The sequence below is a fragment of the Onthophagus taurus genome, chromosome 10 (assembly GCF_036711975.1).
Source record: "Onthophagus taurus isolate NC chromosome 10, IU_Otau_3.0, whole genome shotgun sequence".
NCBI classification, from domain to species: Eukaryota; Metazoa; Arthropoda; class Insecta; order Coleoptera; family Scarabaeidae; genus Onthophagus; species Onthophagus taurus.
In genome coordinates, this window is record NC_091975.1 from 1,952,886 (window position 1) to 1,970,791 (window position 17,906).

The 17,906-nt window shown below is 30.0% G+C and overlaps 5 protein-coding genes across 5 annotated transcripts; 2 read left to right on the forward strand and 3 right to left on the reverse strand.

The window, feature by feature from the left end:
• Nucleotides 1-319: 319 nt before the first annotated feature.
• LOC111428378 (protein TAPT1 homolog) lies at nt 320-2,851 on the reverse strand. The gene is made up of 5 exons (XM_023063870.2): nt 2,660-2,851; nt 2,189-2,444; nt 1,825-2,138; nt 1,657-1,754; nt 320-1,405 (listed from the first exon to the last, which is right to left on the reverse strand). The coding sequence occupies exons 1-5, from the start codon at nt 2,814-2,816 to the stop codon at nt 398-400; spliced, it is 1,833 nt and encodes a 610-aa protein (XP_022919638.2). The 5' UTR covers nt 2,817-2,851; the 3' UTR covers nt 320-397.
• A 205-nt stretch (nt 2,852-3,056) lies between these two features.
• LOC111428247 (spermine oxidase) lies at nt 3,057-5,494 on the forward strand. Its single transcript, XM_023063688.2, has 3 exons — nt 3,057-4,408; nt 4,793-4,913; nt 4,965-5,494. Exons 1-3 carry the CDS (start codon nt 3,120-3,122, stop codon nt 5,157-5,159), a joined length of 1,605 nt encoding a protein of 534 aa, XP_022919456.2. The 5' UTR covers nt 3,057-3,119; the 3' UTR covers nt 5,160-5,494.
• Nucleotides 5,495-5,534: 40 nt separating this feature from the next.
• Nucleotides 5,535-7,358, reverse strand: LOC111428249 (uncharacterized). Its single transcript, XM_023063690.2, has 2 exons — nt 6,326-7,358; nt 5,535-6,274 (listed from the first exon to the last, which is right to left on the reverse strand). Exons 1-2 carry the CDS (start codon nt 6,743-6,745, stop codon nt 5,552-5,554), a joined length of 1,143 nt encoding a protein of 380 aa, XP_022919458.2. The 5' UTR covers nt 6,746-7,358; the 3' UTR covers nt 5,535-5,551.
• Nucleotides 7,359-7,477: 119 nt separating this feature from the next.
• Nucleotides 7,478-9,105, forward strand: LOC111428248 (AP-3 complex subunit carmine). Its single transcript, XM_023063689.2, has 6 exons — nt 7,478-7,588; nt 7,643-7,874; nt 7,928-8,109; nt 8,162-8,321; nt 8,373-8,486; nt 8,543-9,105. Exons 1-6 carry the CDS (start codon nt 7,554-7,556, stop codon nt 9,068-9,070), a joined length of 1,251 nt encoding a protein of 416 aa, XP_022919457.2. The 5' UTR covers nt 7,478-7,553; the 3' UTR covers nt 9,071-9,105.
• Nucleotides 9,106-14,621: 5,516 nt separating this feature from the next.
• On the reverse strand, nt 14,622-17,060 carry LOC111428340 (innexin 2). The gene has a single exon (XM_023063823.2). It carries the CDS (start codon nt 16,374-16,376, stop codon nt 15,297-15,299), a length of 1,080 nt encoding a protein of 359 aa, XP_022919591.1. The 5' UTR covers nt 16,377-17,060; the 3' UTR covers nt 14,622-15,296.
• Between the last annotated feature and the right edge of the window lie 846 nt (nt 17,061-17,906).

Genomic DNA, 17,906 nt, shown 5'->3' on the forward strand with positions numbered 1-17,906 from the left:
AAGATTTTTGAGAAATTTTTGAAAGACTGTCGAAGAAGAAATGAGCTTAATGTAGTGGAATTATGGGAGGAGATTCAGAAAGCGAAAAGTGATGAAGTAACTGGTAGAATGCAAGAATTGGTGGAGGATATAGATGGGATTGATGAACCATACTTAGACAATCCTAATGATAAGATAAAATATCTAAAAATTGCGTGTGTTAATTTATTAAATGAGAAAATTTTGGCAAGGTTTATGACATACTTGAGGGAGAAACATCATAAGAAATAAATTATGGTGATTTGATTTGCCTTAAAACCAAAAAAATAAAAGTAAGTAGTGATAATAAAAAATTTATTTAAACAAATTTATAAATAAATAACAATTAACCGAAGATTATTACAAAAATAGTTCACCATTATATAACTATATCATCTTCATCTTTACAATTCACCAAATTCGGTTCTGATTCCGCTCGTTTTTTTAACGATCCATCTTCAATCGGTTTTTCTTCAACAACTTCCGCAAAATCACATTTAATATTAGGATCACTTTTAGAAAAATTTTCATCCCCAATCGATTCAATTTTAATATCATCGCCGTTCACTTTTAATAATTCTTCATTTAACGCGACATATTTTAAATCAACGGTTGAATTTGAAAAAATCGCTGCCGAACTAATATCTCCTAATCGATTCCCACCTTCTAAAGAACCAACCCCATTTATTTTAATAACCGGGGGACATGACGTAATTGGTTCAATCGTTGGTTTTAACGGACTTGTTGCTGTATCTTTTTGTGGGGGTATTTTATTGGGTAATGGACTCCCCGATCGGTTATTGCCAGGAGAATGAACTGAAGACGAAGTAGAATTAGCTTTTTCTTGTTTATGTAGAACAATTAAAGTGCACGCGAACCCCAAAATTAAAACATTATTTAATATCCTATAAGAACCTAAACATAAATACGCAACTAATGATATCACAAAAGATGGTAAATCCCAAACGTAAACCGCATGTGCTAAAACACGAATCATAACCACACCTAATGGTAAGGGAATAAACCCCATTCGACGAGCAACGAGATCAGAATGATCAGAAAAAGCATGCTTTTGGCGCGTTTGAGCCATATCATAAGCTAAACTTGTTGTGTAATCACGATAAACGTCCACTTGCAATTCATTAAAACGGGTTATAAATGCGTGTTTCACCCAATCAACGAAAATTTCAGCCAATAAAACCATCGCACAATCGGGAATTAATACCCAAAATCGTTCCGTTTTCCATGAATATTCTTTCATCGTTTGTAAAACAACGATAAATAGAAGAATTACTAAATGAAAACGTTCCCGGACATCACTACATGAAACTTGAAATAAATTGTTTTTATCGAATTTCTTAAAAACACTTCCTTTTAATTCAACAAACTAAAACAACAAGAAAGAAATAAATTAATTAATATTAATTACTTGTGATTAAATAATTTTTTTTTAGGTACCTTAAAATCAAAGAATAAAAGAAACTTTCCTATTTAAAAAGAAAACCAAATAAAAAAAAAATCAGGTGGATATTAACATTCTTTTTTGTATTTAAACATTTAAAACGTCCAAATATTTATCTAGTCTGTTCTATTCCAAATAAAATGTTACTTAAAAAATGTTTTTTTTTTAATACTTACATTATTTGACATCATTATAGTTAATAAGGCTTTATTATTGGAGTTTATAGCAACATTTAATGTTGTTGCTTGCAATAAAACCAAAAAACTATGGAGGACTATTACAGAAATTCATTAAGGATCATTTTTGCCAACTTCAATAAATAAATTAATTAATAAAAAGGATACAGACATAGATTATGGCAAAAAATAAATGGGGGATAACCCCAAAATGTTCCCTCCGTCGATCTCTAGGTTCAGTCGCAGTCCAAAATAGAGCATCAATCGTATCTTGTCCAAAAGCCGAAAATAATCTATCACCAACTTCAAGCATATTATAAAAAATATACAACTTAATAACCGATTGGCTCTTAATTAAATGATACAACATGTTCGTGTCAATGTAAAACATCAAAACACTACATGTTATTAAAATCGTTGCTTTTAGTAAATCGCAAATCTCCGCTGGAGACAATAATGACCTATAATTTCTTGGTTTTAAACTAAAAAAGAATTTATTTATTTCCTATTAATTTTAAATTAGAATTTTTACCCAAAACATATTGCAATCGGTCGAGTTATTAAAGCAAACAGTGCTAAGATAACTCGAACTGGTAGGTATGTGTACACAAATAAAAATGAATCTGTACATTGCATAAAACCGTAACTCATAAATTTTTCCACTTCTCGGGGTATTTTCATAAAGGAGTAAACTTTTTCACGTCTCGCCGAATAACGTTCTTCATCGTGTTCAAGTACGTAACCACGTGTTAATTCTACGTGTAAAAATGAGAAAAGGGACGGAGAAACTACAACAAAAAAATTAATCAAAAATTTTAATAATTTTTGAAAACATAACCCCACTTTTTTCACTCAGCTGATTTTGACAATCAAAAAAATAAATCAACTTTAAATAAATTAAAGTATCATTAAACGTTATAAATAATCAATTTATATTAATAATATTTCTTATTTCCATAAAATAATTTTTAGAAAGTAATTAGAAACAAAAAATTACCCTAACCTTTTTTAGACGTGTCAACTTCATCGTTTTGCCCATCAATCTTTTCGGGTTTAAATAAGTCTTCGATTTTACTCTCATTTGTATAAAGAACCTTCGGGTTAGGTGTAAACCTAATTTTTTTTTCGTTATTTAATAATTTCTTTTCGTTAGATGACATGTTTAATAAACGTCATTTCGATTTGACAACAATGACGTTTATTAAAGCGACATCTAACGATTTCATTTAACATCATCAAAAATATAATAATATCGTTGTTGTAGTAATAATTTAATTTACGATTTATCAAATATATTAAATTTAATATAAAAACATATTTAATTAATTATAATTAATTAAAAGAAATAAAGTTTATAAATAAAAACGAAAATAAATTATTACCAACTTAAAGCGAACATCCCTAGTTGTGACATAACTACATCAACAAAATCATCTGATAGTTGTTTTGAAAACGTTAAAAAAATGGAAAATGGGAACAACTCGGAGAGTGAGGATGATAAGTGTAAAGTTTTAATAATTGGTGGTGGAATGGCTGGATTATCGGCAGCTTATCATTTAACGAAGAACGGTTTTACTGATTATAAAGTACTAGAAGCCCGTAAGAGGTTAGGAGGCCGCATAATTCAAATAAAAATTGGCTCCGAGGGTGTTGAATTAGGCGCAAATTGGATTCACGGCGTCCTCGGAAATCCAGTTTACGAGTTAGCGATGCAAAATGGATTAGTAGATATAATGCAAATACCTAAACCCCACAAAATTGTTGCAGCTACAGAGTTGGGAAAACAAGTACCTTTCAATGTGTTACAAGAAATTTACGAAGCATATTTGGTGTTTTTGAGGCGATGTGAAGAATATTTTTTATCTCAATATTTACCCCCGGATGGTATTGACAGTGTTGGTGAACATATAAAATTAGAAATCAGTTTGTATTTAGATAAATATAAAGACCCTCAAGATAGATATTTAAGACAATTATTATTTGATTGTTTATTAAAAAGAGAAACTTGTATAAGTGGGTGTGATTCAATGAACGAAATAGATTTATTAGAATTGGGAAGTTATACGGAGTTACAAGGTGGTAATATTACGTTACCTCAAGGTTATAGCTGTATATTAGAACCAATTACGAGAGATATCCCAAAAGAAAAGTTATATTTAAATCATCCTGTTTGTACGATAAGATGGAATTTAAATCCGACTCATAATGATTCTGATGAATCAGACGATTCTGATAGAACCGTTATAGATGAAGAAGTATGCAGTCGAGAATCTAGTTGTGAAAAAACAAAACCTTATAATGTAGAAGTTATTTGTGATAATGGTAAAAAATTTTATGCTGAACATTTAATTTGTACTTTACCTTTAGGAGTACTTAAACATAAAGCTAACAATATTTTTCAACCCAAATTGCCTGCATATAAAATGGAGGCGATTGATCGATTATTGTTTGGTACCGTTGATAAAATTTATTTAGAGTATGAAAGACCTTTTTTAAATCCAAATATCACTGAGGTTTTATTACTTTGGGAAGCGGAAGAAAATAAAAGCGACGTTGATTATTCGAAAAGTTGGTTTAAAAAAATTTATTCTTTTGCTAAAGTTTCGGAAACGTTACTTTTGGGATGGATTTCGGGAAAGGAAGCTGAATACATGGAAACTTTAGCTAATGATGTTATTATTGAAACTTGTACGGAGATTTTAAGGAAATTTCTTAAAGATCCTTTCATTCCAAAACCGAAAAACTGCATATGGTAATTAAAAAGATTTGTAATTATTTAATCAAATTGAAGTTAGCTACAAATATTTTTTTGACAAGTCAAATGTCAATTTTTAAAAATTATGTTGGTTACAAACATAACCTTATTTTTTTAAAAATAGTTATTTATGAAACATCGCGTTCAAAAAGTACTTCACGCACAGTTCCATGTAATTTCTTATCTACGAACTAAAAATTAGATGAACGCAATTTATTAAGAACGTAGTCAATTTTAATTTTTAAACTGTCAAAAAATTTGTTTGTTTGTATCTTGTTGCTAAGGAAACGCTTAGCCAATTCAATTCAACGTTAATTTTTAAAAATTTTTAGGTTATAAACCTTATTTTTTCAAAAAATATTTTTTAATTATTTTTTTTAGTACAAGTTGGTTTTCACAACCATATACAAAAGGTTCCTATACAGCAATTGCAGTTGGAGCCTCACAAATTGATATTGAGTACCTTGCGCAACCTTTATATACAAAAGAAAACCAAGAAAAGGTAAGTTTTATTCCCAATATTTTTCTAATTAAAACTTTGTTTAAATTAAAGCCTGTAGTTTTATTTGCTGGTGAACACACTCATTACAATTTTTATTCAACGGTACATGGAGCTTATTTAACGGGTCGAACGGCAGCACAAATCTTAGTAAATAACGATGGTCACATCGAAGAAGAAATCGTAATCGATGCGGATGAAGATGCCACCGATTTAAGTTCGTGGATACAAGGGATTTGTTTAGAATAGTATTTGTATATTTAATTATTAAGTATTTAAAACATAAAACGGTATTAGATATTTCTTAATGTCCTCTAAAAAAAGGGGGTTTTCCTCTAACTGTAGCAGAGCTTTGATATCATTTTAATTATTTTTTGTTGAAGTTATTAAATTTTAATCCGCATTTATTAAGAAACAAATTGTATTTATGATTTTAAGCGTTTAATTTTTTTATTATTTTTTTTTCTTTTTATTGCTACAGTATTCGCTGTGAATTGTTGAATTTTTTATTGTGTAATTTACGCTTATGCTAGTCATTTTTAAAGGAGGCAATTTTAATTATGTGCCCTTCTAATTTAATTATTGTTAAAAAACAACGATAAATAAAATACAAGAAAGACAAAATAAAAGTTATTAAATCTTTACTTTTCCATTCCTGGTACTCTATATAAAAATAATCCATCGCAATCATAAAAACAATCATTTAATTTATAAGTGTAACCTTTTTTAAATTTATCTTTTGGAATAATTATTTTTTCGGGATATTCTAAATGTTTAAAATCTTTTTTTGATTTAACTTGAGTTGATAAATAATTTGTATTTTTTAATTCGCTTATATCAACAATCGAGCCAATTTCTTTAACATTTTCTAATTCAATTTTATTCTCTCTCAACAATAATTGATCTTCCATGCTTAAATCATTCCCCATTTCAGATTTCTTCCCTATTCTATTTTTTAATTCACTTAACGTTACCAATTTGTTATCTTTCTTCATAATTTTATCATTTTCTAAATCACCGGAGTTAATTAACATTGTGTTTCCCCCCAATTTTTTTGATTTCGAAAGTTGTATTTTTTCGCTTTCATTACACTCGAAATTTTCTTTATTTTTATTTTTTAATCGATCGTAACTTTTTAAAATCTCAGAAAATTCCCCATCAATTTTCTTTATCACAGGTTTTTTCTCTGCGCTTAGTTCGAAATGATTCATTTTACGAGAAGTAAATTTATTTAAATGCTCCTTTAATTCTGACGGAAGGTCAAGTTTTCCTTCTTTAAATAAATCCCAATTTTTTTCTACAGATAAATCGTGGTTTTTAATTTTATTGGGATTCGTTTTTGACCAAGATGATTTAACAATTTTCTAAAAAAAAAATTTAATTAATTATACAACAAAAATTAAATAAATTATTACTTTTATAACTTCAGGTAGCGCGGGAAATCCATGGGAAAGCTTTTCAACACACCATTCTTCTGGGTCCGTACTATACAAATGTCTAATTTGTAATTTATCACTCCACGTTAAAAAGTTTGGGTATTTTTCTTTAAAATATTTTTCTCGGACGATTAAATATTGTTCTTGTTCCTTAATTGCTTTAGTTTCTTCCACGAAATCTTTATGAGACCGTTCTAAATTTGTAAAATCAGCTTCAATACTATCCAAATCAATCCTTTTCATTTCAGCTTCATTTTCTGATAATATCCTCATTTGTAAGTTGACACCTGGATTAACGCTCCGATTTCGTTTAGAAACTCGTTTTGCTATTGTACTTTTATATTTCGTCGTGCTTTTTGGGGCAAATCGAATTAAAATAGGCCTAAATATTCGAAACATGTTTTTATTGCATTCAATAACATAACCTTAAATTAGGTTATGTATTCAATTTGAAGTTAGCAAAAAATAAAATTTTATGATTTTTTTTACTTTATTTATATAAATAAAAAAGGAACAAATTCGTATTAAAATTATTAACTAATTAAGAATCGTCTGAAATCTTGATAATCGACTTTCTCGGCTAAAACTCTGGTACAATGTTTTTTCACCTCTTCAAACTCTATTTGAGGAGTTGAATAATTGCAATTAGGAATATCAGGGAGATCATCAATTTCATCTCTTAAATCTTCATCTATGATGCATTCATTATTTTTTTCTTTTTCCTCCATCTCAATCCATAGTTTTAAAATCTTTAACGGCCTAATTCCATCGATTCCTTTGGCAGTAAAAATCGACCTTAATTTTTCTCTTTCACCAACATCTCTAAGAACTCTTTCCATAGATGGTACATCGAGATGTTGCATTTTGTTTGAGGAAAAAATTCATCGTTTGGAGTTTATTTCCATTTAGTTTTATCAATATTATCTATACGTGGTTTTTAAGGTTAAATGAAAACAACTTCAATCTGACAGCAACAACTTCATAGTGATAAAAAATTTTAAAACTTAGAAAATAATTCAAGCAAAGATTATATGGTTGTACTCTAAGATACTTAATAAATAGTTTTGTGGAGTTTTGAGTTTTATTTATAATTATTTAATTCTAAATTTGTCTGAATTTGACAGCTATTAATTATTAGCTAATTTCACACTTATTGCTATAACCCAACACCGAACAATTTAGATTAACATTCTTAAATAAAATAACAATGATACATAGTTTATTTATAATAAATTCATCGGGGTAAAGTATTACTTCTTTTTAATCTGTGGGGAGAAGTTAATTTTATTTTTGTAGAGATGTTTTTTTGGAAAAACATTGGAGGAGTGTAATCTCAAGATCCGTATGTGATTATTACCTGGAAGCTCAAAGAGCAAATCCTAATGATATCCCCCCGGTTATAGCAACGCCCCATCATTACCTTTTAAGTATACAAAGGGGTGGTGTTAGTTTTGTTGCTGTTTGTATGGAAGAAATCCCTCCGTTATTTGTCATCGAGTTTTTACATAGAGTTGTTGATATATTTCAAGTAAACTACCATTTAAAACAAATTAATAAAAATTAAATCATGTTTGTTTTCAGGATTATTTCTCTGATTGTACTGAAAGTATTATTAAAGAAAATTATGTCGTAGTTTATGAATTATTGGATGAAATGCTTGATAATGGTTATCCATTAGCGACAGAAAGCAATATTTTGAAAGAACTAATTAAGCCACCGAATATTTTAAGAACAATTGCTAATACAGTTACTGGAAAATCAAAGTAATTAAGATTAATTCTTAAAAAAATAATTTTTTATGCTTTTATTTTTAAGTGTAAGTGGAACTTTGCCAACCGGACAACTTTCAAACGTTCCTTGGAGACGTACGGGGGTTAAATATACAAATAATGAGGCTTATTTTGATGTTGTTGAAGAAGTAGATGCAATTATTGATAAATCTGGATCAATAGTTTTCGCAGAAATCCAAGGATATGTAAAGTTTTAATTAAAATTTGTTTTATGTTTTATCAAATTATTTTTTTAGATTGATTGTTGCATTAAATTAAGCGGAATGCCTGATTTAACTTTATCGTTTATCAATCCAAGACTTTTCGATGATGTTAGTTTTCATCCTTGCGTCCGTTTTAAACGTTGGGAGGTAAAATTAAAAAAATAATGTTTGAAATAATCCACTTTTTTTTATTTTTATTTTAGGCAGAAAGAATTTTGTCTTTTATCCCCCCCGATGGTAACTTTCGCCTTCTTTCCTATCAAATAACCGCCCAAAGCATCGTTCCAATTCCGATTTACGTCCGAAACAACCTAATCATCCGTTCGGGTGAACAACAGGGTCGTTTGGACATCACCGTTGGCCCAAAACAGACGTTGGGTAGAACGATCGAAGCTGTTAAAATCGACGTTTTAATGCCAAAATGCGTCCTGAACTGTATACTAACCGTTAATCAAGGTAAATACAATTTCGATCCGGTCTCAAAAATTCTCAGTTGGGATATCGGCCGAATCGACGTCGCTAAATTACCGAATATCAGAGGAACGGTAAGTTTAACAAGCGGTTTTAATACCGGGGATGTTAATCCAACTATAAATGTGCATTTTACGATCAATCAATTAGCTTTGAGTGGGTTAAAAGTGAACCGATTAGATATGTACGGTGAAAAATATAAGCCGTTTAAAGGGGTTAAGTATATAACTAAAGCGGGAAGGTTTCAGATTAGGATGTAAAAATTTTTTTTGTCTTAAAATGAACTGAATGGAAAAAAAAATTTTGTTTTATTTAACCCAAATTTCACCCTTTTCCCAACACATTCCAGGTAGCCTCGTAAACTCATTAACACGTTTCCCTTTTTTAGCCCACAAAAAAAGGATTTAAACCCGTCCTAATTAACTCAGACGTTCGTTCGTTCATCAAAGTCAAAAATGTGTTAACTGCTTAGTTAGTTGTAAAATGAGGAGCTTTAAAATTTGAAATATAAAATAAATATGTTTTTTTAAGGCGACTTTGGTCGTCCTTTGGGGTTTGTAATGCAACCAGAGGCCGGTTTTTGCGACCCACCTCTTCCTCCTCTTTCGTCTTCTTCTGGTGGCGGCGGTCGGTTTTATTTTGTCCTTTTCGTATAGACGCGGTCTCGAGATAGCGAAGCTTGTACCTCGAAGCTTGTCTCTAAGGGCCACTTTATTACCCTGTTGCTAAGTACAAAATACGAAAACCTTTAATTTTGATACAATTTTATTTATATTTTTGAAATTTTTTTAGTCATTTTTGACATTTAAGTGTCAAATTATTATTTGATTTAAGGTAAATAAGCTTAAGTTGGTAACTATGTATGTATCATTTTTGACGTTTCTTATTTTTAAACGTCAAATTTGAGAATAATTTTTTAATTATCAATTTTAATCCAAATTTATGAGTTAAAATGTTTTTTCGTCGATTTGATGATAATGTGTAAGTATATTTATGAAGACATTCTTTGGTGTACTATTTTTATTTCTTTCAAAACGTTTTATTCGAATGATGAATCGTGTATGGTTGCCTTTTAACGGAATCTATCCCGTTTAAAATTCCTATTAGCGTTCGTCCGTGAAGCTGTGTCTCGAAAAAACGAACAGGTTGTATGGTAGTCGAGAGAGCCAATGACACACCTTTGGAATTCCGAGTCAAGTTTTCATAACGTTCAATTGTACACGTTCACACGGTTTTTTTTTCTAATTCTCCGAACAAGTTTCGACATTTTATTTTTAGTTACAATATTTTCTTATTTATTAAACAATTTATCGATTTTAGTTAATAGTCCAGTCATTTTTCGATCGAATTTTTATGAACCACTTTTTATTCGTTCTTCTTTTTAGGTAATATCAATTTCGCAAGATTATAACACGACCGGTTTTTTGATTATATACTTTTTTTGGAAGGTTATATCCTTTTTTGTCTGGTCGATTTCACAATTTTAAGGTAAAACTAATATTTTTTAGTTATCTTGTTGTATTCCTTGAAATACTTCAAAATTTATAAAAATTCATATTTACACAATTTAGTTTTGTTATCTCGGTTATGATTTATTATAAACACTTTAAACGTTTCGGGAATTTTCGTAATGCATCATAGATAAATAAGCAACGAAGAAATTTTCTACTAAATCATTACAAATTTATTGATTCAATAACTAAGGGGTTTTGCCCAACAAAAAATCCGAAATGGCATTGTTCTTTAACCGTAAAACTCTCGCCCGTGGAAAATAGTTTTGACATTCTAAATCTTCTCCACCTCCACCTGCTTCACGGTAAGAGTTTTTCTTCGAAGTAGTAGCTCGAAAGGCTCAAAACTCGTAAACATTCCGCTCGGCGTCTGAGGCGACCTTTTCTTCTCTCCGACTTCTTCTCTTTTAAAAATTAAAAGAGTGACGACGACGACGAGACGAGAAAAGGGAATAATAATAACGCGGGTCAGGCTGCTTAGTTAGCAGGGAAAAAATAAGGGGGTAACACGGTGGTTTGGGTGGGTGGGCGGCTACCTGTCCTCTCCATTTGTAAGATATGTTCCCTCAAGGCCGTAATTGCACCTTAATTCCCTCATCCTCTTTAAAAATAAAGATTTAATTTATTTTCGATTTTGTCCTTATTTGATATTATCTCAAAAAGGAATTCAATCGCCGCTATTCATCAATGCGTTGTTAGTACTTGTCGTTTTTCTGGGTCACTTGGTACTGTGAAAGGAGGTTACAGCATCTGTAACCAATCCTTATGAAGGCAATCTTGGTACAATTACTTGACTTGTTGAAAGATACATTTTTTTCATCGAAAAGTCATCACATATGTTGGTTTAAACACTTATTTCTCATTAGTATTGATTTTACGACGTTTCTTAGATGTTTTTTCCTCTTAAAATGTTCATAAAACGTGAGTTGAATAAATATTCAAGGTTAACATAATCGCTAAGTGGAGAACAATTAAAAACTAGTTATACAATTTCTTTCTTTTAAAGAGTTGTGTTCTTTGATATCTTGTGTTTATTATGATCGGTATAAAAATAAATTTGGACCTTGTGAACTGTAAATATAAATTATCAGGAATGACCTTGACACGTTCTTATCAATCGACGATTTTACTTTAATAGATCCAAATAAAAATTCTTGCTGCTAGTTTATGAATTGTAAGAATGATTAAAAATCAAAAAAGGAAACCGCAAAAAATACTTTAATGATATTCCGGGATATCACACTACTTCAGAGAAATTTCTGAATCAAAGGAAAAGTTTTTTTTATTGCACAACTGAGTCACGTACAAAGAGGTCTTTGTAGAAATTATTTATTTATAGAAATTATGAAACAATTTGAAATTAAGATTTTTTTTATTTTGATAATGACAGGTAATTTGACCATTAATTGGGCAAATTAATAGGGAATTTTGTTTCATTATGTTTTAAGATGAATTTGTCATAATGAAGTTTAAACTAAATGCAATTTTTGGTTTCATATTTATACATAAATAATTTAAATAAAATATTAAACGTAAGAAAACGCAGCTTATTGGGAATTAATAAAAATTTACTAAAAATGTTACCAGAAATAAAAAAAAACATATAACCTTTAAAATTTGACACAGACAGACAATTTGACAAGAAATGTCAGCTTGGAGATCAAAATTGACAATTACAGGTTAGTTTGGACAATTCATAAGTTTTATTTGTAATAATTAAATATTTGATTTATAAAATTTTGCATAACACTTTATAAAGTATTGTATGAAACACGTTGTGTAATTTTCATACGACATTGTTAAACGTTTATGTCGCATAAAAAAAACATTTTACAACGTATTTCATAAATAATAATTCTTAAAGAAATATTTTTTTATTAAATAAAACCGGAAAGAAACATCCTGCACTTATTTTTAAACTCCAAGTTCCCATATAAAAAAAATGGTTTAAACCAACATGAACAATATTTTTCTTTGCGTTTCATTTTTATCTATCTCGGAATATTTTAAGTTCAACGTGCAGTTAAGTAACAAAAGTCAAACACGTGTTGCATAAACTAGATGTTGTACAGAAAATTATCGCTTTAAAACGACATCACAAAAGATTGAATGATTTACAGGATGAGCATAAAACGAGGATAATTATTTAAAACGTTGACATTGGGACGGGCTTATTATTCAAATTGGTTCAGTTGATTAAAATTGTTGGGCTATTTAAAATTTTGCTCCAACGATTTGTTTTTTTCTTTTACCACGTGCTTTCATTTATTTATAGAAATAACATTATCAAATAAGATGGTTATCCCGATTATTCCAGACTATAAACATTTTTATCGGGTGTTAAAATACGATGTTTGAAGAAGTTTAAGTAAAAACCGTATCTCTAAATGTAAATAAACCTCATTTTTATCACAAAACTATTTTTCGAGATATTACCTTAATCCTTGATTACCTTAGATAACCGTTTTGAAAATGATTTTTAGAAATAACATTGGTATAGAATTAATTTGAAACATTTCTTAAATATCTTACAAATTAATATTTGATTACTAAACATAATTTAAATTGCTAATGATTTGTAACTATAAATGTGAGTATGTAAATTCGATTTCATAAAAAAAATTATTTCAAGGTCATAAGAGCCGAACTTTACCCTCTTAAAATTAACAAGAAACGTGACACATTTAACTCCATTTTCTCATTACAAACCGTAATTGTATCCTTTTTTGAATCATCCTACATAGAAATAGATAATATAAACCATTTTTATAACCGTAATACCTATTTTTAAATTCCACTAATAAAGCACAATTTTTGAAACCCCCCGCTTAATCTAAACCAAAATAAGTATCGCTTTCCGTATCGATTTCAACATCTTATTATTTAAGCCAAGTGTTCGTTTCGTCAGCAAAATAAACTCAATTTTTAAAGAAAAACGAACAGTATCATTCTCATTCTTCAACCACGTGTTTTTGTGACGTCACTAAAATAAATTAAGGCCATAACAAGTGTGTTTGTTCATTTTAGAATGTTTAGATCGCCGTTGACGTCTGATAAAATCTGTTTTACATAACTTTTACGATTTTTTTTTAATTTGTATCATTTAAATTTTCGTTGAATGAAAATGAAATTTGGACGAAGTGAAAGAAAGAAAGGAAGGAATTTAATGAAGGTCGATGTGTAAATTGAAATGCTGGTGTAAAACGTGCTTTAAAAGCTGATTTGCGTGGGTGTGTTCAGTTTAAATGGTTCAAATGATTCAATCAATACACGTGTGCAAGGCTAATTGTTAATAAAATTGCTCAATGAAGACGTCAATGTTAATTAAGTTCTTCTAAATGAGACTCAATAAGATTTAATTATTATTGTTAATTATAAGATCTATACAAATATTCAAGATGAAATCGTTTGTTAGGGACGTAAAAGGTTTTTTTAAGCTAGGGTTGGTACTTCCTTTTCCTCGTTATTCAGTCAGACCAGATAACCATACCAACTTCGAGTTGTTTTCCCTCTATTTCCTGTACCAGGGGGGTTAAGTTCTTGCTTGTTGTTTTGGTAGTAGACTGCACTTGGTTTTGCTGTGCTGTTGCGTATTTCCTGATCTATCTTTCCATCCTTATTTATTATGGTTCTAAAATATTCGTACTTTTCTACCACCTCCAGTCGTTGCCCCTCTATTCTTACGACAACATCTACTCTGCCTGACATTAGTACAACATCGTCTGCGTAGTTTGTCTTTTGACTTGCTTTATTATTCTGTCCATGTATGCTACAAAGAGTAGTAGGGTTAAACTGTCACCCTGTTTCACACTCTTTTCCATTCTGAACTCTTCTAACGTCTTTCCATTAGGGTATACGCTTTTGACTGCTCTTTTTAGTTTTCGACTCGTCCCCAGTTCGCTTAAATATGTTATCTCGGTACCTGGTCGAAAGCTGCTTTTAAGTCTAGGAATGTCAAATATTTATCCTTGTCGTAAGGGTGTACATGTAGCTTTGTGTTTGCCTGGAGCGCCGTTTGTTCCTCTTCGAGTTTTTCTTCTATCTGGGTTCTCAGCCGTTTTTATAGAATTTAAATTATAATAAGCTTATTTTATATTATACCTGTCAATGTCAAATTTATAGGGTTTCTGTTGATGACATCAACTGTTGCCAACTTTACAATTTGACAGGTATTATAAGAAAGCTTTGATATTATTGGATGGATTCAAAATGAAAATTGTTGATTTAAAAGAAATAACAGGATGTTTCATTTCCTGTTTCATTTCAAAAATTATCTCATTTTATTAATAAAAACCATAAGTTACTTAAAATAGGCATTTATTTACTTTCAGTTTTTTTTCACATCGTTTCAAAGGAAAAAGTTCTCCGTACAAAAATGAGTTAAAATAATTACACATTAATTATCATTAATTAGGCACGTTTGGTTGCGTTTTGCGATTTTTTCATCATTTGTGCGCTTTATTTACTCGATTTTCGCTTGGCTTAACTATTTTATTTATAAAAAAAAAGGAAACAATAAAAACAAAAAGAACTAAACTTAAATCTACATCATCATAGTCGTATTAGCTTTATTTTTTTCGTTTCGTATGGAACATTATTTCGTTTAAATCTAAAAAAAAGAAGAAAATAATCTAGATTCATCACATATATAGCATTTTTTTAATAACCTAAAACTATTTTATTTCTTTTTCTATTTAATACATTTTAAAAAAATTATAATAAAAATAAAATTGATTACATGGCAGTTTTTTCTTTTAACTTAATAAAAGAAAAGAATACAAAAAGAAAATGATTTTTTGATTTTACTAAAAAGATCTCTTAGTAATTAAAGAGATTTTTTGAGCTTATTAATTATTATCGACACCACAGTCTTTCATTATAATCTTGTTTTTGTTTCAATTTTAGTTCTTTTTTACTGTCATCACAGAAAAATAAAAAAAGTTTTTTTAAATTCTTTTTTCAAGAAATCATCTTCTTAAACTTGGGTTTTTCCATCTAATCTTTGTGCGATATCAACAAGCACCTCTTTGTAAATTAAGGGATCTATATTTTTACCCAATTGATACAATATAAACCAATCGCCGATTTGACATTTTCTTCCAATCGCTTCGATACAAATTTGTGGAGTTAAACGAGACCTTGCTCTCAATAAATACAAACGCAATTTTGGTCCAAATACAACAGCGAATCGATATATGAGCGAAATTCCTGATAAAATACTTAAAATAACGAACCAAAACCATAAGAATACATAAATTTTTTCGTTTACTATGTTTAGAGGTAAAACACATAAACCATCGAATTTTTGAACGCTTCCAGAAGGACCATATTTATGGAATATGCACTTGGTTACTTTAGGAAAAACTCTTGCCATGGGATCTTCGCGTTCTTCTGGTTCCATCTCGGTGAATTTTAAAACATCACTTCCATAAGTACTAAATTCTCCATCCAAAAAGAAATCCATAAAAAATATTTGTCCCACGACGTTTATAAAATTTAAAACTTCACAAATAAAAAATCGAAAGGCATAAAAATTTTGCATATGAAGATTCGTTGAGAAGTAATCAACAATTAAACGTTTCCTATCAGCTTTGCAATCTTGATTAACAATCGGACAATTTAAATCTAAAACCAACATTTTTATTCTTCCGCCTTCCCATGTTTTCCATAAATATCGAGGAATATAAAACAGCATCGCTTGGAAAAACAATGTGAAACAAACCCATTGATAATATTTATGATATTTAACATCATCTTTATTATCCACGTGACTAACAACTCCGGGTTGTACCATGTCGTGTCCAACTTTCCCAGTCAAACGATTCGGAATCGTAAATGTTGAATAAATCCAACAATAAGTATCCATAATATTTAACGGGATCTCATCGACGATGCAATCAATCGGATCCCCAATATATTGTCTTGACGTTACCAACAACGAAAACGCCACGAGAATCACCACAGTCACTTTATAGTGCAATCGAAAGATGTTATTATCAATACAAACCGCATCGATCTTTAATAGACCTTTAACCGAACCAAAAACATCAAACATTTTTACTTATTTCTTCTCTTCTTATTTAAATTATTAAAATAAAATTATCTAAATCAATTAATTTATTATTATCACTTTGAAATAAAACTATCCAACTTTTTTCTTGTACGTTATCATTTGAAGAATTTGATTTCGAACGAATTTTATTTGTGAACAAAGCGCTTGATGCGAGGTGAACACAACGAACGCAAACGATGGACTGAAGGTCGATGGAGGTGCCCCGCGAGGGGGACGAGGTGGAGGTGGGGCGAAACGACGAGGAATCGTCGTCGGGGTCTGTAGCTGCAGATCCGGAGAGTCCGGAGTACCGCGGATAGGAAGAATCGGTTGGGGGAAACCCCACCACTATTTTACAACTAAACACCCAAAGTGAACGGAAGACTTTGTTTTTTACTTTTCCAGAAGAAAATTTTAATCACACATTTTATTTAATTAATTAAATCTTTTATGGTCTTCTTATTACGAAATTCTAACTTAACCTCACATGACGTTTCATGTGACATTTGCAATCATAACCTCAATCTGTCAAACCAGTTTCAACACGATTTTTTTGTTGAATAAGAAAATTAAAATGTGTTATAGTAATTAAAACTGTTTATATTTAATTATTGTCCATAAACTAAGTATTACCCAAAATAAGTTTTATGAACATTGACGTTTATAAAGAAGTTGATTATCATTGATGATTGACAATCCAATAATGTTATTAGATCATAAAATATTGTGTTTAATTTTGTTGATGTTCTAATTGTTCCTTTTTTAGCAAGTTCCAAAATTAGTCACTTAACAACCACCCCATTTCTGCGACAGTCCATTAAACTTTACTCCAGAGGTGAAATATCTTGGTGTTATGGACAGAGGACTGACTTGGAAATCACACATTGTACTCACCCAATGTCGAAGGGCAACGAAGAGACGCACGGCTAAACCCGATGTTTCTAGTTTTAGGTCTAGTGTTAATTCAATAAAAATATACAACAAACTAGCTCCAAATTTCGGGTATAAAGAACATACCCTTCTGTTTTATATCAACGTTCATTAAAACCTTGGGGTGGTTTTCTGACCTCTGAATGAAATGTAAATTGTGGAGATGTACAAAGGGTTCGCTAAATTGAAATACCACATAATTTGGCAGCAAAAAATTCCCAAAGAAATCATTTTATTTGATACAAAAAAAAGAGACTCCCCCATTAAAAAGTTTGAATTAGATTATACTAGTATTATTTGGAGTGGTTTACACTCAATTTCAAATTATTTCATGTTTTGCCAATGTTGATAATTAAAGCTTTATAATTTTTCAAGCACAAAATGCAAAAATTTATTGAATGGTGTGGTTTTTCAAGCACAAATCCAATGAGTAGCGTTCGAACGGTTTTAATCTGGCAAAATTACACCGTTCAAATCGCGAATTTTCCCGATATTTGGTCAATTAATAAAATTGAAAACGACTCACCGAATGGATGTTGTTTCCCTTGGATTGTACTTCGAAGCTCAGCTGGAAAGAAAAGATAAATTAATTTATTGTGACAA